The 22,411-nt window shown below is 41.1% G+C and overlaps 1 protein-coding gene across 16 annotated transcripts in view; it reads right to left on the bottom strand.

Annotated features, from left to right (window-relative positions):
• Positions 1-22,303, bottom strand: part of LOC103230569 (TNF superfamily member 4) — a 278,327-nt gene extending 256,024 nt beyond the window's left edge. For 5 of the 16 annotated variants that reach the window (XR_012091274.1, XR_012091280.1, XR_012091282.1 and 2 more), the window contains exon 1: positions 21,853-22,292. Coding sequence is in view for 1 of the 16 variants with exons in the window: in XM_073011787.1 (XP_072867888.1) it covers positions 22,142-22,189 (48 nt within the window). In the remaining 15 variants the exon portion in view is untranslated. Of the gene's footprint in view, positions 1-19,372; positions 19,533-21,764 lie in introns of all 16 variants that reach the window. The other 11 variants (XR_012091279.1, XR_012091273.1, XR_012091284.1 and 8 more) reach the window with 8 other exon arrangements.
• Between the last annotated feature and the right edge of the window lie 108 nt (positions 22,304-22,411).

Raw genomic sequence — 22,411 nt, 5'->3', positions numbered from 1 at the left:
TCCACCCGACTATTGTAATACCCAGCCTAGCTTCTTAGTTTTTATTCATTGTTGTCATTAAATATTTACTAAGTAAGCATAACAGACCTATTGGGCAGGTAAAACGTAATGTACTAGGCAGTCACAAGAAAATATAAAGCCAGAGTCTCCAACCCCCAAGAGTTCATTCTAGACTAATCGCAAACACATGGTTTTATGTTTTCAGATGATGCTTACTGGAGCCATTCCAAACTGTTTTCTTCTGGGTGGCACACCTCTGTGTAGCGAAATTTTCCAGACTTCATATGGGCAAGGTAGCTAGGCAGAGAGAATGCCCTAAAACCAAAATTGTTTCAGAGAGAAGTAGGAATTGTACTAATTAATGCTGGAGCAAGACAAAGGTAGACTTTGAAGGGGAAGATGGCTACACTTTAGTGTCCAACATTGTGGAATTGATCTCAGTAGGGTACCTAGCATTGCTTCTACTACTCCCATGCCTCTAACTGTCCCATAAGCAGGTGCTGTTAGTGGCAAAGGCAAAATGCAGGAGTGCAGCCCACCATGGCTATAAGAAGTACTCAAAATCCCTATCTTCCTGCTTTGGGATAGCTGAATCTTAATAGACAACCATTATTTTTAAAACACATTTAAATAATGTAAGAGAAAAAATAGGAAAGAAGAAATGTTTAGAGAAAATGGAATGACAAATGAGCAAATATAGGAAAAGAGGTCAGGGAAAAGAACATCACACTACAAACTCATCAGTGCTTTATACCAGCACCTTGCACAAAGTTTAACTTTGTAAATTGTTTTAAATATTAAATAGCTAACTTTATATAAAAAAGCAACATCAATATCATTAATAATATAACTTTATATAAAAAGGCAACACCAATACCATTTCTTCTCAGCGCCTCCAAACAGAATCACATACTTTCTTTTTTTAATTGAATTTTTTTTTTGAGACAGAGTTTCACTCTTGTCACCCAGGCTGGAGTGCAATGGTGCAATCTCAGCTCACTACAACCTCCGCCTCCAGGGTTCAAGCGGTTCTCCTGCCTCAGCCACTCAAGTAGCTGGGATTACAGGTGCCCACCACCATACCCGGTTAATTTTTGTATTTTTTTTTTAAGAGAGACGAGGTTTCAGCATGTTGGCCAGGTTGGTCTCGAACTCCTGAGGTCAGATGATCCACCCACCTCAGCCGCCCAAAGTGCTGGGATTACAGGCATGAGCCACTGTGCCTGGCCAGAATTATGTACTTTCAATTGTTTATCCTCCACTAGAGATGCTTCTCTGTGAATTAGTTACACATCTTGATGTGTAACTACCTTTATCACCTATCTTTATGACCAGGTTGTTGATCTGAGAGATGGGACTATGGAACAGAGGAAAATTTACAGGTGCCCACTAGGCCTCAAGCCACAGTTGAGTTTTCAGTGGGATTGTACTCTCAGCTAACGAGATGGAAATGAAAGCTGAGTGCTTACTGACAAGAACTGAGTTCGTATCTAAGTGGGCACACAAAAACCCCAGAGGTATAAGAGTAAATTCCAGGCTTCTAATCTGCCAGTCAAAACTTCACAAAGGGTTGTGATTGTTAACTGTAAAATAAACCTGTCTGCCCTTGAGGACTTTTGGGAAACAGTGTTACTGACTATATAACACATGGAAATACTCTGTTTATATAGCTTTAATTGTCTAGCCCTCTGTAAAATGAAACAAGTTTAGGGACACTTGAGCTCAGTATCTAAAGACTAGGACAAGCCCACATTCCTTCTCCTTGGAAGAGAGATCCTATTTTTTCAACAGCTAAAACGCAGTTATTTGCTAAAAATGACTCAGTGCTCAGAAAGCTCAGGAGAACAAATCTCAGAGAAAGGGGCTGTCCCTACCAGACACCCCATTTCTCCTACCCAAGATTTCTATGCCATGTAAGTACCACCCATACAGCCAGAAAGCTAGAAGTATATTTATTTTGTAACTGACAAGCAAGGAAACAATGCTGAGAGGTCCAGAATTGAACAATAATCACCGTAGATATATTTCTTTGGGGAGAATTCTTCTATGTAAGAGCCTTAAAATTACCCCTCAAATTTGCTTTTTGAAACCATGGTGTTGAAAGGGACTGCTTGAGAATCTGGAACCTGGTGTTTGGTGAGGTTATCTTGGCCCATACTTCCTCTGCAGAACAAACAGTGACTCTTTGGAATAAGGGGCAAACTTGGACTCAGGACCAGAGTTACATTCACAGATCTGCTGTCATTTCCAGGCCACTGGAATATGATAACAATTGACCCTAGTTATTGGTCTAGTGGCAGTAACGGGTGTTTGAGGTAGGTTCCGAGGAGAGTGAACATCCTCTTGTTTGCGAATTATTTGCTCCAGGTGAAGCAATTACAGGATTTTTGAAGGGAGACAAAATTCTGCAGATACACAAGGGCAAGATACTCCCACTGGCAAGGGAGACTCAAAGCAACTCAGGGGTTCAAGATTCTCACTCTCATTTGAGACCAACCAGATGTGCCCATTTCAAGTTTTGGGGTCTCCTTCCTTCCCAATCAATGAGCTAACTTTCACATGAGAGAAACTTGGCATTAATTTCCCAAGAATATTATACTGATGTTGTAGTTCTGCAACCTGAAAAATTAAATTTTGTGTTTAATTTTTAACAATACCAACCCTGTGGCTATAAGACATAAAAGATTCTGTTAGGGCTGCCATGGAAGTTCTCTAGTTCTCAGACCAAGAACTAAACTAAGAGCTTAAGGACCCAAGCTTTTCATCTTCTGTCTATAAGCACTCCACTACACTCAGAAATATCTGTCCTATGCCACAGTCCTTGCAGTGATCACTACTGCCATTAAGAGTCCAGTGTCCGGTCAAGAGACAGAAACCACACAGTAGTTCAAATAAGGAAAGTATAATCATGAAGAACTGTTAACTTGGTAAAAAAGCTGGTTAACCACTAAAAAAGATAAAAGAGAATTGTATGGTGTAATAGAGGTGGCAACCTCAGACTACAGCTATCACTCTTAAGATAAAAGGCAAGGTAAACAAGGAGGAAACTTAGAAAGGAAGAAAGGACTCCAGCAGGCTAAGATTTGGGCCTCTAAGGAGACGGTTCAGCTGCTGCAGAAACATGTCACCCACTGCTGGGGTGAAGAAGAAACCTCCGGGGGACATTCACTTGCTGGAACCATGGGAACAATTCACCACCACAAGGAATGCTGCTGGGGCCAGTTGTGTGCTGATCCATTCACTGTCACATGGAGAAGGCAAAAATAACAGAAGATAAGTCCCTTTTTCCTTCTCCAACCTTGAGACTCCCTTCAGCACTCCCTTAGCCCCAAATTGGCTGAACCTAATATAAAACCATACATCTGAGAAAAAAAAAAAATGTAGTTTGCAGTGTACCTCTCCAGTATCGTGAAATAGGACAAAGAAAGGTAGTTCGGAATAAGAGGAAATAAATTAATAATAAGCACACTTGAATATAGAGGCTAGGAGTAAAGATGGGGAAAGGCGAACAGTTACAATATATGCTTTAGAGACAGAATCACTTGGACTTAGTGTTAAGACTCCTGTGGGAGGGAGTAAAAGGAGGAATCAGGATGATCCTTCTGAAGAGAAAGGAAACATAGTATATTCATTTGTGGATTGAATGAGTTTGTTGTGGTTAGAAAGAAAGAGACTTAAGAATTAAATTTTGAATATGTATCAAATGTCTATGACACATTCAGATCAAGGTGTCAAATTGGCAGATAGATGGCTATACAAATGTTGAGCTTGTCTGAAGATAAAAATTAGCATCATCAGCATATATATATATATGTTATTTAAGGCCACTGGACTAGATATCATCTCCAGAGAAACTGCAGATAGAGAAAAAAGCAAGAGAATCTCCTGAGAAGCACCAACACTCAGAAGTAAGAAAAGAAGTGAAACAGAGAGAGTAGCCAGTGATAGGGAAATAAAAAAAGAAAAAGAAAAAATAGGAGAGTTTGGTGTAACGGAAGCAGAGAAAGAAGTGTTTCCAAAAAAGTAATCAACTCTGCCAAATGCATTGAAAGTGAAGAAAAGCTTCCATTGGATTTTCTTTCTTTCTTTCTTTCTTTTTCAGACAGGTTCTCACTCCGTTGCCCAGGCTGGAGAGCAGTGATGTGATCTCAGCTCACTGCAGCCTCAACCTCCCAGGCTCAAGTAATCCTCCCCACTCAGCCTCCCCAGTAGCTGCGTCTACAGGTGCGCACCACCACGCCCGGCTAATTTTTGTATTTTTTTGTAGAGATGGGGTTTCGCCATGTTGCCCAGATGCTGGTCCCAAACTCCTGGGCTGGAGTGATCCTCATACCTTGGCCTCCCAAAGTGTTGGCATTACAGGCATGAGCCACCACACCCAGCCTGGATTTAACAAGATGTATTTCAATATATGAAGGAAGAGAAAGAAAGAAAGATGAAGACAGAAATAAGTGGTAGCAGGAGGAAATGTTGGGTCAAACTATAAGTTTTAAACCTGAAAAAATATGAAAAATAAGTTGTCTAATATAACAGCCACTAGCCACAGGTGGCTGCTGAGGACTTGAAATGTGGCCAGTACACCATATGTAGAAAGCTGAAACTGGATCCCTTCCTTACACTGTATACAAAAATTAACTCAAGATGGATTAAAGACTTAAATGTAAGACCAAACACCATAAAAACCCTAGAAGAAAACATAGGTAATACCATTCAGGACACAGGCATAGGCAAAGACTTCATGACTAAAACACCAAAAGCAATGGCAACAAAAGCCAAAATTGACAAATGGGATCTAATTAAACTAAAGAGCTTCTGCACAGCAAAAGAAACTATCATCAGAGTGAACAGGCAACCTACCGAATGGGAGAGAATGTTTACAATCTACCCATCTGACAAAGGGCTAATACCCAGAATCTACAACAAACTTAAACAAATTTACAAGAAAAAACCCCATCAAAAAGTGGGCAAAGGATATGAACAGACACTTCTCAAAAGAAGACACTTATGCAGCCAACAGACATATGAAAAAATGCTCATCATCACTGGTCATCAGAGAAATGCAAATCAAAACCACAATGAGATTCCATCTCAGGCCCGTTAGAATGGCGATCATTAAAAAGTCAGGAAACAACAGGTGCTGGAGAGGTGTGGAGAATTAGGAATGCTTTTACACTGTTGGTGGGAGTGTAAATTAGTTCCATCATTGTGGAAGACAGTGTGGCGATTCCTCAAGAATCTAGAACTAGAAATACCATTTGACCCAGCAATCCCATTACTGGGCATATACCCAACGGATTATAAATCATTCTACAATAAAGACACATGCACACGTATGTTTATTGCAGCACTATTCACAATAGCAAAGACTTGGAACCAACCCAAATTTCCATCAATGATAGATTGGATTAAGAAAATGTGGCACATATATACCATGGAATACTATGCAGCCAAAAGAAGGACAAGTTCATGTCCTTTGTAGGGACACGGATGAAGCTGGAAACCATCATTCCAAGTAAACTAACACAGAAACAGAAAAACAAACACCGCATGTTCTCACTCATAAGTGGGAGTTGAACAATGAGAACACATGGACACAGGGCAGGGAACATCACACACCTGGGCCTGTGTGGGGTGGAGGGCTGGGGGAGAGATAGCATTAGGAAAAATACCTAATGTAAATGACAAGTTGATGGGTGCAGCAAACCAACATGGCACATGTATACATATGTAACAAACCTGCATGTTGTGCACATGTACCCTAGAACTTAAAGTATAGTAACAAAAATATATATATAAAAGAAATGTGGCTAGTACAAATTTAGATATGCTATAAGTATAAATTACACACCACATTTCAAAGACTCAATATGAAAAAATATATACAATATCTCATTAATAATTTTTACATCAATTATATGGTGAAATAATATTTCACATACATTGGGTTAAATGAAATATGACAATTAAATTTACCTCTCTCTTTTTACCTTTTTTTTTTTTGTTTTTTTTTTTTGAGACAGAGTCTTGCTCTGTCGCCCAGGCTGGAGTGCAGTGGCGTGATCTCAGCTCACTGCAAGCTCCGCCTCCTGGGTTTATGCCATTCTCCTGCCTCAGCCTCTCGAGTAGCTGGGACTACAGGCGCCCACCACCTCGCCCAGCTAGTTTTTTGTACTTTTTAGTAGAGACGGGGTTTCACTGTGTTAGCCAGGATGGTCTCGATCTCCTGACCTCGTGATCCGCCCGTCTCGGCCTCCCAAAGTGCTGGGATTACAGGCTTGAGCCACCGCGCCTGGCCCTCTTTTTACTTTTTTAATGTGGCTACCATAAAATTTTAAATTACATATGTGGCTCACATCATATTTCTACTGGAAAGAGTTGTGCTAGAGCATGTTTGTATGCTAATATAATGATCTAGTAGAGAATCAGGAATTGATGATGTAGAAAGATAAAGAGTAAGAAAAAGAGAAAAGACCTTTAAAAGCTTAAGCTGATGAAGGGTGATGGACATCATGGATAGATCAACAAACAAGTAGAGAAAGGCATGTACATAGATAATATTTGTTGTATCCTTTATACAGAGAGAACTCACTCTTTTTAAACAGCCATGAAGCAGTGATAAACATTTATCAAGGACTAAGTCACAAATAAAATCTCAAATATCCAAAGGTACAGATCACATGGTAACCAAACAAGAAATCAGTAAGAAAAAGACAGCAAACTCAATCTAATTACGTAGACATTATAAAACAGTGTTCTAAATAACTCTTGGATTAAAGTGGAAATCAGTACTAGAACACAGACTATTTGAAATCACCAATGAAACAACACTACATTTCAAAACTTATGGAATACTACCAAAGTCTTAACTCAAAGGAAAATTCAGAGCTTTTAGTGATCTTCATAATATACATGGAAGATTGAAAGTAAATGATCTAAGCACCTGGTTCAAGAAAGTTTAACAACATTAAAAAAAAATAATAATAAGCCAATAGAGAACAGGACAAACTAATAAAAAGAAAATTCAAAATTAATGAACTAGAAAGCATGGCAAAACACAATTGCATAGACTTGGTAAATAACACAATTGTTTTATTTTGTTTTTGTTTTTAGAATACGACACACAAACCATTAGTAAGTCTGAACAAGAAAAAAAGGGAAAGAAAATGCAAATATCTACAACAAGGAAAGAAAAATAATTAAGTATTAAGAGATTTTTAAAATTCTAAAATTTCCAATATTTGCCAGTAAATTAGAAAATCTACATGAAATAGACAAATTTTTAGGAAACTGCAGATTACTAATATTGGCTCATGAAGAGAAGAAATTATCCCAATAATCAGAGAAAAACTTGAAAATGCAGCAAAAGCTTTAACTTCAAAAAAAGCACCAGTTCCAGTTTGTTTTATCAGTAAGTTCTAATACATCATAAAGAACAGATAATTCCCGGATTATTTAAACATTCAGCTAATACAAACTATGAAAAACATCCCAAAACACTTCACTGAGAAATTTAATTCTGATACTAAATTATACTGAATACTAAACAACAATAGTAAAAATAAAATAAAATACATCTTGGGTCATTCTCAAAATCCAAAGTCAAACATTAGCAAGTCTAATTAAGAATGCTTTTGACAGCAAGTAACAGAAACCCTGACTCAAATTACCGTTAAAAATGAGGGTATTCTGGACTCAACAGGAAGTCTAGAAGTAGGATAAGTTTTAGGATGGGTTGTGGTTTAATTATGTTATTAAGAACCCAGGGGAGAGGGCCAAGGTGGCCAATTAGAAGCAGCAGCTGTCTGTGGCACTCAGGGAGAGGAAGAAAGGAGCAAGTGAATACAGCACCTTCAACTGAAATATCCAGGTACTCACATTGGGATGGATCACAGAAACAACTCAACCCATGGAGAAGAGAGACAAGCAGGATGGGGCAATGACCCATCTGGGAGCAACATGAAGCCAAGAGAACCCCCACCCCCAGCCAAGGGAAACAGTGAGTGATTGTGCAACCCCAGGAAACCATGCTTCTCCCACGGATCTTTGCCACCCACAGATCAGGAGATTGGTGCACCCACACCACCTCGTGCACCCACATCACCAGGGTCTTGGGTCCCACACACAGAGGTGTGTTGAGTCTGGGCAGTGCGGCTGCTCAGGCATGCACAGAGACCCAGGAACTTTACATATTCGGGTCCCAGGATCCCCAACAGAGGTGTCTGCAACTCAGGCAAGGTGGGAGGTCTGTATATACCCCTAGGAAGGGGGCTGAATCCAGGGAGCCAAGCAGCATCAATCTGTGGGTCCCACTTCCACGACACCTCACAAAATAAGACCTACTGGCTTGGAATATAGCCTGCCTGCGATGGGACAGAGTCCACAGTGGGAGGGTGCGCCGCCATCTCTACTGTTTGGTTGACTCAGCCATTCCGGTCTGTGGGCTTTGGAGAGTCCAAATGGTTCAGACAAGGAATGGTCTTCCCAGCACAGTACAGCGGCATTGCCAGAACGAGGCCAGACTGCTTCTTTAAGTGGGGCCCCAATCCATTCCTCCTCACTGACAGGTACCTCCCAACCGGGGCCTCCAGTCATCTCTGCCAGTATTCTACCAACAGATCCTGATCTCTTCCTGGAACAGCATGCCTGAGAGGAGGGGAGGGGAGGGCCACCATGCTGGTTGTTTTAACGACTCAGCCTGTGGGCTTTGGAGAGTCCAAGCCAACAAGGGCAGAAACGGTTCCCTAGCACAACATGGCTGTTCTGCATGGCCAGATGGCTTCTTTAGGTGGGACCCTGATCCACTTTTCCTTGACGGGTAGATCATGCCACCTGGGGTATCCAGCCACCCCAGCCCATGTTCTGCGGCCAACAGAGTTCTAATTTTTCCCTGGGACAGAGTGCCCAGAGGGCAAGGCAGGCCACCAACTTGGCTGCCTTGGGTAGCTCAGCCAGTCCAGCCTGTGGGCCTCAGAGAGCCCAAACCAATTAGGGGCTGATATGCTATCTTCAAGAAACCCATCTCACGTGCAAAGACATACACAGGCTTGAAATAAAGGGATGGAGGAAAATTTACCAAGCAAATGGAAAACAGAAAAAAACAAGTGCGATCCTAGTTTATAACAAAACAGACTTTAAACCAACAAAAATCAAAAAAGACAAAGAAGGCCACTACATAACAGTAAAGGGTTCAATTCAACAAGAAGAGCTAACTAACCTAAATATATATACACCCAATACAGGAGCAACCAGAAAAAGAAAGTTCTTCGAGACCTTCAAAGAGACTTAGACTCACACACAATAAGAGTGGGAGACTTTATTACCCTACTGACAATATTACACAGATCATTGAGACAGAAAATTAACAAAGACATTCAAGACCTCAACTCAGCTCTGGGTCAAGTGGGCCTGATAGATATAGACAGAACTCTCCACTCCAGAACAACAGAATATACATTCTTCTCATCACCACAACACTGACTCTAAAATTGATCACATAATTGGAAGTAAAACGTTCCTCAGCAAATGCAAAAGAACTGAAACCATAACAAAGAGTCTCTCGGACCAAGGTGTAATCAAATTAGAACACAAGATTAAGAAATTCACTCAAAACCATATGACTACATGGAAAATGAACGATCTGCTCCAAATGACTTTTGGGTAAATAATGAAATTAAGGCAGAAATCAAGAAGTTCTTTGAAACTAATGAGAACAAAGATACACGTCCAGAATCTCTGGAATGCAGCTAAGCACTGTTAAGAGGGAAATTTATAGCACTAAATGTCCACATCAAAAAGCTAAAAAGATCTCAAGTTAACAACATAACATCACAACAAACTAGAGAACCAGAGCAAACCAACCCAAAGCTAGCAGAAGACAAAAAAATAACCAAAATCAGAGCAGAACTGAAGAAGATAGAGACACGAAAAACCCTTCAAAGAATCAATGAATCCAGGAGCTGTTTTTTTTTGGGGGGGGGGGGAGGGAAATTAACAAAATAGATAAACTGCTAGCTAAACTAAAAGAATAAAAGAAAAAAGATTCAAATAAACACAATCAGAAGTGATAAGTGTGATATCACCACTGACAGAAATACAAACAACCATCAGAGAATACTACAAACACCACTATGCAAACTAGAAAATATCCAGAAGAAATGGATAAATTCCTGGATACTCCCAACACTGAACCAGGAAGAAACCGAATCCCTATATAGACGATAATGAGTTTAGAAATTGAAGCAGTAATAAATAGCCTACCAACTGTTGCGAAAAAGCTGAGTGTTGGGAAGAAAGCTGAGGCAGGGCTTGCATGTCTGACATAATGTCCTCTGGAATGTATCTAGACTTGCTGGCTCCTTGCTTCCAGCCCTCCTAGGCTCCTAGATTGATTGTATTCCCATTTTCTCAAGTAGCAGAACATGTTCCTTATAAATGCTAAACCGTCACAGCTGTAGATCATGCACCTGCTCTTTTGACCTCCACATTCTCACCACCTGTTTCTCTGATGGATTACCAACAAACAGCGTGGGCTCCCAGAGCTCGGAGCCTTCGCAGCCTCCATACACTAGCGATGGCTCCCTGGTCCCACCTTTCTCTGTCAAACTGTCTTTTTCTCAATCCTTTGACTCCGCTGGACTTTGTCACCCCCACGACCTGGTGTTGGGTCTGATCACCTCAATACCAAAAAAAAAGCCCAGGACCAGACAGATTCACAGGTGAATTCTACCAGAGGTACAAAGAAGAGCTAATACCATTCCTACTGAAACAATTTGATATTCAAAAAAATTGAAAAGGAGGGACTCCTCCTCCCTAACTCATTGTATGAGGCCAGCATCATCCTGATACCAAAACCTGGCACAGATACAACAAAAAAGGGAAATTTCAGGCCAATGTATCTGATGAACATCAATGCAAAAATCCCCAACAAAATACTGGCAAACTGATTCCAGCTGCACATCAAAAATTTTATCCACCACAATCAAGTTGGCTTTATCTTTGGGATGCAAGGCTGGTTCAACATACAAAAATCAATAAATAAATGTAATTCATCACATAAACAGAACTACAGACAAAAATCACATGATTATCTCAATAGATGCAGAAAAGGTCTTCGATAAAATTCAACATCCCTCATGTTAAAAACCTCAATAAACTAAGTATTGAAGGAACATATCTCCAAATAATAAGAACCATATATGACAAATGCACAGCCAATATCATACTGAATGGACAAAAACTGGAAGCATTCCCCTTGAAAAGTGGCACAAAACAAGACTGCCCTCTCTCACCACTCCTAATCAACATTGGAAGTTCTAGCCAACGTAATCCGGCAAGAGAAAGAAATAAGGCATATTCAAATAGGAAGAGAGGAAGTCAAACTATCTTTGTTTGCAGGTGACATGATCCTGTATCTAGAAAACCTCATTGTCTCAGTCCAAAAGCTTCTTAAGCTGATAAGCAACTTCAGTAGTCTCAAGATACAAAATCTGTGTGCAAAAATCACTAGCATTCCTATACACCAACAACAGGCAAACCAAGAGTCAAGTCCTATTCACAATTGCCACAAAAAGAATAAAATACCTAGGAACACAGCTAACAGGGAAGTGAAGGACCTCTTCAAGAACTACAAACTACCACTCAAAGAAATCAGAGAAGACACAAACTAATGGAAAAACATTCCATGCTCATAGATGGGAAGAATCAATATTGTGAAAATGGCCATACTGCCCAAAGTAATTTACAGATTCAATGCTATTTCTGTTAAACCACCATTGAGATTCTTCACAGAATTAGAAAAAAAAATTATTTTAAAATTCATATGGAACCCCAAAAGAGCATGAATAGATAAGACAATTGTAAGCAAAAAGAAAAAAGCTGGAGGCATCATGCTCCCCAACTTCAAACTATACTACAGGACTACAGTAACCAAAACAGCATGGTACTGGTACAAGAACAGACACATAGACCAATGAGACAGAATAGACAATCCAGATACAAGTCTGCACACCTACAACCATCTGATCTTTGACAAACCTGACGAAAACAAGCAATGGGAAAAGGATTCCCTATTTAATAAATGGTGCTGGGAAAACTAGCCATATGCAGAAAATTGAAACTGGACCCCTTCCTTACACCATATACAAAAACCAACTCAAGATTGATTAAAGACTTACATGTAAAACCCAAAACTATAAACACTTCAGAAGAAAACCTAGGCAATATCATTGAGGACACGGGTATGGGCAAAGATTTCATGACAAAGATGCCAAAAGCAATAGCAACAAAAGCCAAAATTCACAAATGGGATCTAATTAAACTAAAGAGCTTCTGCACAGCAAAAGGAACTATCATCAGAGTGAACAGACAACCTACAGAATGGGAGAAAATTTTTGCAATCTATCATCTGACAAAGGTCTAATAGCCAGCATCTAAATGGAATTTAAACAAATTTACAAGAAAAAACAAACAACCCCATTAAAAAGTGGGCAAAAGACATGAACAGACATTTCTCAAAAGATGACATACATGTGGCCAACAAACATGAGAAAAAGCTCAACATCACTGTTCATTACAGAAATGCAAATCAATACCACAATGAGATACCATCTAACACCAGTCAGAATGGCTATTACTAAAAAGTCAAAAACAACAGATGGCTGGCGAAGTTGTAAAGAAAAAGTAACACTTTTACACTGTGGGTGGAAAAGTAAGTTAGTTCAACCATCATGGAAGACAGTGTGGCAATTCCTCAAAGACCTAGAGGCAGAAATACCATTCAACCCAGCAATCCTATTACTGGGTATATACCCAAAGGAATAAAAATCATTCTATTATAAAGACATATGCATGTATATGTTCATTGCAGCACTATTCACAACAGCAAAGGCCTGGAACCAACCTAAATGTCCATCAATGATAGACTGGACAAAGAAAATCTGGTACATATATACTGTGGAATACTATGTAGCCATAAAAAGGAATGAGATCTTGTCCTTTTCAGCAACATGTATGGAGCTGGGGGCCATTATTCTTAGCAAACTAATGTAGAAACAGAAAACCAAATACCACAGGTTTTCACTTACATGTGGGAGCTGAATGATGAGAACACATGGACACATCGGGTGGCACAACACACACTGAGGCCTGTCAGAGGACAGGGGGTGGGAAGAGGGACAGCATCAGGAAGAACAGCTAATGAATGCTGGGCTTAATACCTGGGTGATGGGATGATCTGTACAGTAAACCAACATGGCACACATTTACCTATGTAACAAACCTGCACATACTGCACATGTACTCCTGACCTTAAAATAAAAGTTGGAAATTTAAAAAAGAATCCATCCTTTCCATCTTTCTGGTCTGCCATTCTTTGTGTTATTTCATTCCTGGTTAGCTAGCAACATGATTGTAATATTTCCAAGCATCCAGGCACAATTTCCAGAAAAAGATGAAAAACTAACTCTTTTCAGATTTCTACTTATGAGCCAAAGACACTTTTCCCAGAAGTTCACCTAGCAGGCATCATTGCTCACTAGCAAGAGTTGGATTACATGCTCATAACTGAACCAATCCTAATCACCAGAATGGAGTTGTTTTAGACCTGCTCATCAGCATCTCCTGGAAGACTTGTTAAAATATACATTGCTGTACCTCATCACCAGGGTTTCTGACTCAGTAGGTCTGGTATGGGTCTTGAAAATCTGCATTTCTAATAAATTCCCCAGTTACATGAATACTGATTATCTTGAACCAGTCAGGACTATCTCTAGAGCTGGAAATGAGGTCAACTTCCCCAAGACAGCTGGCCACCCTGAGAATGGAGACCTGAACACAGCAGTGACTCTATTAGAAAATAAGGAAGTATAAATGGATGTGCAGCAGCCTCCATGCTAATCTAAGAATCTATTAATAAAACAGTATTACCAAATAGGATTTAGCCTAAGAATACAAGGTGATTGAACATTTGGAAATATATTCATGTATTACACAAATAGATTAAGGAGAAAAGCTTCATGCTTTGTGTTACTAAAGGCCAAAAGACATTTGATCAAATTAAAAATCCATTCCTGACTTGAACTCAGTTTCTTCAGTTTTAAAATGGTGGTAAGGGGGTTGGAGATAGGGTTTGTATTATATGACCTCAAAGTTTCCTTCCACTGTAAAGATTTATGACTCTAACATTCTGCAGTGAACACTGGGTAAGTTCTGCATAAAGAACATTTTGATGAGCCAAAATGTAAAAACTATACTATTTTTATCACTAAGTAATACCCAACTGACCTTGTCAAACACTCAATATTCTTTTCTCCCTCCCTGAACCTGGGTGCGGCTCACACATGAATGAAGAAACGGTGAGGCCAGCCAAGCCACTGCAATATGGAAAGAGTGTATGTTGAGCATATTATCTGGTAAATTTTTAAAAAATTAAAGTATAGTGGTCTATTTTTTCGGCTACATCAAAATGACCTCATTCAAAACTTCAGGGATCCTTTATAGTCTGAAGACTATTTACTAAAAGGCAAATATCCTGAGGAAAGGACATTCAGGAAAAGCACTAACATGCACTGAGAGACCACCAGTATATTAGTCCGTTCTCACGCTGCTAATAAAACATAACCGAGACTGAGTAATTTATAAAGAAAAGAAGTTAATTGACTAACAGTTCAGCATGGCTGAGGAGACCTCAGGAAACTTGCAGTCATAGCAAAAGGGGAGGCAACACGTCCCTCTCCACATGGCGGCAGCAAGGAGAACTGCAGAACAAAGTGGGAGAAAAGCCTCTTATAAATCCATCAGATTTTGTGAGAACTCACTCATTGTCACAAGAACCCCATGAGATTCCCTCCCACAACACGTGGGGATTATGGGAACTACAACTGAAGATGAGATTTGGATGGGGACTCAGCCCAACCACATCAACCAGATACCAGGCTAGTCAAATGTACCACTTGTTGCGGGGATGTCAACTATCTCAATGAGTGAATATGTAAAGAATTTTGTAGAGTAGGGGCTCTCAAAGATGTCTACCACCTCTGGGTGTGATATCTACTCAATCACAGCCAGAGGCTATGGGCTATCAACCATTCAATGAGCCTCTACACCCAGGATGCCCCTAAACAAAGGTTTTATAAAGAAAGCATGATCTCAACAATGTTTTTCATGTAAGAAGAACCTTCCTGGTAATTACAGTGATTTTAACAATTTAGCAACATTGACTGAAACTTCCTGAAGTTTGTTTTGAAATACTAGAGTGAGCTTTTTGAACAATTCAGGAAAATAATAGTTCATATACAACTATTCTAATGTACATACAGTGGTAGTTACTTTTTCTTTTCTTTTCTTCTTCTTTTTTTTTTTTAGCCTTATTGAAGTACTGCAAAATATACAAAGAGAAAATGGCAATTATCTCAAATATACAGTTTGATGAATTTTTACAAACTACACACATGTAACAGCCAGCATCCAGATTAATAGTCCTGTGCAATCACCAAGTGGCCAGCTTTCTTTATGAGGAAGCATAGGCACACTTGTAGTCCTAGCTACTCAGGAGTCTGAGACAGAGGATGCCTGAGCCCAGGAGCTGGAGGCTGCACTGAGCCAAGTTTATGCCACTGCACTCCAGCCTGGGTGAAGTGAGGTCCTGAATCAAATAAAAACAATAATAATTTACTACTCCAAAACCCTCTGAAAGTTATTCCTCATTATAGCATTTTATAAGCTGTTGTCTTTCATTTTCACTCCTACATTTCCTACTTTGATTTCTCTCCAGAGTGTAGAAGTCCTGTAGTAGATATAATAGGGAGCAGTACATATAATAACAACACTAAACATGATTGATATGGTTTGTCTGTGTCCCCACCCAAATCTCATCTTGAATTTAACTTCCACAATTTCCATGTGTCATGAGAGGAGCCCAGTAGAAGGTAAATGAATCATGGGGGCAGGTCTTTCCTGCACTGTTCTCGTGATAGTGAATGACTCTCATGAGATCTGATGGTTTTAAAAACGGGAGTTTCCCTGCACAAGCTTTCTTTTTCCCTGCCACCATCCACATAAGATGTAACTTGCTCCTCCTTGCCTTCCGCCATGATTGTGAGGCCTCCCCAGCTATGTGGAACTGTAAGTCTATTAAACCTCTTTCCCATATAAATTACCCAGTCTCAGGTATGTCTTTATCAGCAGTGTGAAAATGAACTAATACAGTAAATTGGTACCAGTAGAGTGGGGTACTGCTGAAGAGATACCCAAAAATGTGGAATCAACTTTGGAACTGAGTAACAGGCAGAGGTTGTAACAGTTTGGAGGACTCAGAAAAAGATAGGAAAATGTGGGAAATCTTGGAACTCCCTAGATACTTGTCGAATGCCTTTGACTAAAATGCTGATAATGATATGGACAATGAAATCCAGGCTGAGGTGGTCTCAGATGGAGATAAGGAACTTGTTGGGAACTAGAGCAATGGTGACTCTTGTTATGTTTTAGTCAAGAGGCTGGCAGTTTTTCACCCCTGCCCTAGGTATTTGTGGAACTTTGAACCTGACAGAGATGATTTAGAGTATCTGGCAGAAGAAATTTCTAAGCAGCAAAGCATTCAAGAGGTAACTTGGATGCTGTTAAAAGCATTCAGTTTCATAAGGGAAGGAAAGCATAAAAGTTCAGAAAATTTGCAGCCTGACAATGTGATAGAAAAGAAAATCCCATTTTCTTAGGAGAAATTCAATCTGGCTGCAGAAATGTGCATAAATAACAAGAAGCCAAATGTTAATCCCCAAGACAATGGGGAAAATGTCTCCAGGGCATGTCAGAGGTCTTCACAGCAGCCCCTCCCATCACAGGCCTGGAGACCTAGAAGGAAAAAATGGTTTTGTGGGCCAGGCCCAGGGTCCCCATGCTGTATGCAGTCTGGGGACTTGGTGCCCTGTGTCCCAGCTGCTCCTTTTAGCCATGACTAAAAGGGGCCAAAATACAGTTTGGGCCATGGCTTCAGAGGGTGCAAGCCCCAAGCCTTGGCAGCTTCCACATGGTGTTGAGCCTACAGGTGCACAAAAGTCAAGAATTGAGGTTTGAGAACCTCTGCCTAGATTTCAGAGGATGTATAGAAATGCCTGGATATCCAGGCAGAAGTTTGCTGCAGGGCCAGGGCTGTCAAGGCAGTGCAGAAAGGAAATGTGGGGTCAGATCCCCCACACAGAGTCCCTACTGGGGCACTGCCTAGTGGAACTGTGAGAAGAGGGCCACCATCCTCCAGACCCCAGAATGGTAGATCCACCAACAGCTTGCACCATGTGCCTGGAAAAGCCACAGGCACTCAACACTAGCCTGTGAAAGCAGCCAAGTGGGAGGCTGTGCCATGCAGAGCCACAGGGGTGGAGCTGCCCAAGACATGGGAACCCACCTCTTTCATCAGCATGACCCGGATGCAAGACATGGAGTCAAAGGAGATAATTTTGGAGCTTTAATATTTTACTGCCCTGCTGGATTTCGGGCTTGCATGGGGCCTGTAGCCCCTTTGTTTTGGCCAATTTCTCCTACTTGGAATGGTTGTATTTACCCAATGCCTGTAACCCCATTGTATCTAGGAACTAACTTGTTTTTGATTTTACAGGCTCATAGGCAGAAGGGACTTGCCTTGTTTCGGATAAGACTTTAAACTGGGGACTTCTGAGTTAATGCTGAAATGAGTTAAGACTTTGGGGGACTGTTGGGAAGGCATGATTGGTTTGAAATGTGAGGACATGAGATTTGGGAGGGGCTGGGGCAGAATGATATGGGTTGGCTGTGTCCCCACCCAAATCTCATCTTGAACTGTAACTCTCACAATTCCACACGGGGTGGAAGGAATCCAATGGGAGGTGATTGAATTATGGCAGCAGGTCTTTCCTGCACTGTTCTCATGATACTGAATGAGTCTCACAAGATCTGATGGTTTTAAAAATGAGAGTTTCCCTGCACAAGCTCTCTTTCTGCCTGCCACCATCAACGTAAGATGTGACTTACTCCTCCTTGCCTTCTGCCTCCCCAGCCACGTGGAACTGTAAGTCCATTAAACCTCTTTCCTGTATAAATGACCCAGTTTCAGGTATATCTTTCTCAGCATCATGAAAACAAACTATTACAACGATAAAGAAGAGCAGTGGAGAGATTATCAGCCCCACTCACTGAAGGTTGACAGGACTGCCCTAACGATATGTACAGGTTACTGTGCCCAAGCTTTATTTCTGAAAAGACAATCAAATCTAACAAGAAAGCTTATAAGAGTTTAAAAAAAAAAAACACACACACACAATCTCACCATCCTAACATTAATTTTTAGTTTTATATGTCTCCTCCCATTGGTACAGGGATTTTTACCTAGCTCTGATTACAGTAATGCACCACTTAATGATGGGGCTATGTTCTGAGAAACGTGTCGTTAGGCAATTTCGTCATTGTGTGAACGTCATGGAGTGCGCTTACACAAACCTAGATGGTATAGTCTACTACCTACCTGGGCTATATGGCATAAGCTTATTGCTCCTACGCCTCAAACCTGCACAGCACATTACTATACTGAATACTGTAGGCAATTATAACACCATGGTAAATATGGCTCAAGCCTGTAATCTCAGCCCTTTGGAAGGCCAAGGTGGGAAGACTGCTTGAGCCCAGGAGTTCGAGACCAGCCTGGGCAACATAGGTTAGGAAGACCCCGTCTCTACCAAAAATAAAACAATTGCCAGGTATGGTAGCATGTGCCTGTAGTCCCAGCTACTCAGGAGGCTGAAGTGGGAGGATTGCTTGAGCCCAGGAGCTTGAGGCTGCAGTAAGCTATGATCACACCACTGCACTCCAGCCTGGGTGACAGAGCAAGGCCCTGTCTCAAAAAGAAAAAAGAAAAAAAAAAAGGACAAAAAATGGTACACCCATATAGGGCATTTACCATGAATATAGTTTGCAGGACTGGAAGTTGCTATGGGTGAGTCCGTGAGTGAGTGGTGAATGAATGTACTGTAGACTTTATAAACACTGTACATTTAGGCTACACTAAATTCATGTGTAAAAATTTATTTTGTCAATAACAAATTAACCTTACCTTACTATAACTTTTTTACTTTATAAATTTTAAAATTGTTTTAATGTTTTGACTCTTTTGTAATAACACTTAGTTTAAAACATAAACACTGCACTCCAGTCCGGGCTACAGAGCAAGACTCCGTCTCAAAAAATAAATAAATAAAAATAAAAAATAAAATAAAACATAAACACATTGTATAGCTATACAAACTACTGTATTTTCTTTTTTATATTCTTATTCCATAAACTTTTTTATATTTCTAAAAGGTTTTTTTCTTTTGAAACTTTTTAAAAATGAAAAACGAAGAGATAAACGCACACATTAGCCTAGAGCTTCACAGGGTCAGGATCCTCAAGACGTCACTGTGCGATAGGAATTTTTCAGTTCCATTATCATCTTATGGGACCACTGTAGTATATGTAGTAATGTTGTACCACATGACTGTATAACTAGAGACATCTGGTTCTTTTACTGCCAGCTGTGGACAAACAAGAAATGTTGCTGTTGTGGCTGCAGGAAGGCAACCAAATGTTTCTCTAATACTTTGTACAACGTAGTCCTCATGCCCACTATATCTAACGGGTCACAAATATTCATTAACAAAATATAGTCAAACCTTTAGGAGTTCACAATCTGGTGAGAGAGATAGGCATCACAGTGCACAGCTGGACATTTTTCCAAATGTCCATTGCTAATCTGTTCATCTTATTCTTCTGTCAAAGCAGTAAGGACAGAAGAAAAGATGTGAGTCATCCCAGAGTCACAGCCCTCTGGAAATCCCTGAAATTCCTTCTTTCCTGTCCCTCAGATCACTGTAAGGGCTTCAAGGTTCTCTCTAACCCTTACAGCTGTCTGAAAACATTTTTTCTGATATGAGAGCCTCCACCCTCTCTCCAAGGAAAGTAAATCCTTTCTTAGTCAAGTTCTCCTTTTCCACACTCCGGTCTTTCCCTGGAATATCTCCCCTATCCTTCCTCCCTTCTTCCTTTCCCATTATACTTCTCACTGACCCTCAGGAAAATAGCTTTAAAATTTCCCCTCTGGAATGGGGCCCTGTCCACAGAGCACCTACCTTCCGCATAAGTCAGATGTTAAACTCAATTACCTACGAAGGCCAGGCAGAACAGTGTTCTTCTGACTTTGTTTGCACATTAAGTTCACAGAACATTCTCTACTTTCACAAAGAAACATGCTTGTTTTTTCTTGAAACATACAGGCCTTAGTTAAGCTTTCATTTGCACAGTTTTGACAGATAGGGATGCAAGAACTATTTGTTTTTCCTCCCAATTTCACTCTAATGTCAGTAATTGGCAGAGGACCTTCCGAGTAACAAAGAACATATGCTCTCTAAGAGGGCTACTCAGCAGCCACTGTTTGCCAAGTGGAAGATGGGCCTAGTGTTGCTGTGTTGCTAGATCTTCTGACCTTTCAGGAGACAAAAATCCAGATATTTTTATGAAAAATCATGTTTTCAAAATGCTGACAGTTAATTCAAAAGAATTTAAAATGCTCCAAAGTCTCAAGCAAACAAGTTCACAGAGTGAAGGAGCATTGCCAGTGTACAGCTTCTGGCGCTGTTAAGTTTTAATGAGTATTTTATTATCTTTGTTTAATTTACAACAGACAATTATATAATTATGCCTTTGACAGACATCAATAATCTGTTTCTGTATTCGTTCTCCATATTTATAGAGTATTGTGTTTTCTAGCTTATTTCCACAACACATTGTTAATAGTGCCTTAGGCCAAACTACTCTTCTTTCCCAATTATTCTCTTTCTCCCCTACAAAGGGAGTTAAAACAAGGAGCTGTTAAAGCTCGGAGCCAAATAAGAGATTAAATTACGTTAGTTTTAAATGGTTTTCTAGAGTGGCTGGAAATTTTTACCAGTAATCTTACTGCAATTCCTGGGTCAGTGAAGAACGGGGTAAATATGATTACCATGCACACACAAACACATCGCTGTGATCAAAACGCAAATCACAGTATGTGAGTCACCACTCCCAACACTGCCGTGTCTCTGCCTTAATAAGCCTGCCAGCCCCATCCAGAGGATTTTTCTCATCTCTGAACTCCAATCACTTACACTTTCCCCCATCAAAATTTACCCTATATTTTATTATAATTGCATATAAATATGCCTTCCTTGTAAGAGCAGGAACTGTGTCTCTCCATTGTACAGCCTGGCACAGTGTCCGGCACACAGTAGGCAAAGCAAGAGTCATTGCACGAACCAGTATCATCATCCAAACAATAGCTACCATTTCCAGAGCACCTACTGTGAGCTGACTAGTTTACCTGCATTATCCTGGTGGCTTTCCCAGACCAGACCACCCAAAACAAAGCAGCCCCCCAGTCACCCTCTAAGCACATAACCCTATTTTAGTTCTCGGAATAGGACTGATTGCTTTCTAACATATTTTGGTCATTTCGGTGTGCTTATTGTCTGTCACCGGTTTCCCTTCACAAGAAGGAAAGCTCCAAGAGGACAGGCATTTTATCTACCTTGTACTTGGCTCATAGCAAATAAATGAATCTAAGCCGCCCACTTCCCTGGGCGACAGAGTTGACCTGCACACAGTAGGTCTCAATGAGTATGTTTTAAATTTTATATTTAGATTTCAAGATAATTGTGTTGAATATTTTATGGTTCATAACAAACAGAAAGGGGAGGGCAGAATAAAAATAAATAAACGTTTAGTTACATTACCCTAGCACTGACGTTGGTACGGGAATTTTTGCTGCAATAAGAAAACCACTTCCTCTGACATAAGGTCACTCACACTTCTGGGTCTTACCACATCCTCTTAGACAGCTCATCGTGGCTGGGCTGGCTGGGACAGTCAGGACTCCAGACGCTCACACTAAAAGAGGGATGGGAGTCGAGGAGTCACTCCACTCCTCTGTAGGGAGCTGGCCGCGAGTGGGTGCGCAGGAGCGTGCGCGCGGATCCGTGCAGCGCCCAGGGCGGCTGTGCGAAGCCGCCACAGCCTGCGCGCCCCGGCGATTCTCCACCCTGGGGCTCGCCTGGCCGCTCCGTTCCTCTTCCTTCCACCCCCAAAGCGCGCAAGCCCTGCAGAGTCAAACCTCGCGCATCCTCAAGCCTCCAGGGGGAAACGTGACTGAGCCCCGCATCACGTGTGCAGAAACGGCCTATAGTGTCGGAAGGATGCCACCTAGTCGCAGGCCCAGCGGCGCCACGGACAGCGACCGCGGTTGTCCAGGTCGCGCCCCGTCCCTGCCCTGCCCAGCCCAGCCCAGCCCAGCCCATCCCAGCGCCCAGCCGCGCCCCGCCCCGCTCCCGCGGCCCGGCCCCCAGCGGCCAGCCTCCCGCGGCCCCGCCCCCGCCGCCCCAGT

Source organism: Chlorocebus sabaeus, chromosome 25, assembly GCF_047675955.1.
Source record: "Chlorocebus sabaeus isolate Y175 chromosome 25, mChlSab1.0.hap1, whole genome shotgun sequence".
Classification (NCBI taxonomy): Eukaryota; Metazoa; Chordata; class Mammalia; order Primates; family Cercopithecidae; genus Chlorocebus; species Chlorocebus sabaeus.
This window is presented reverse-complemented; position numbering and strand designations above follow the sequence as displayed.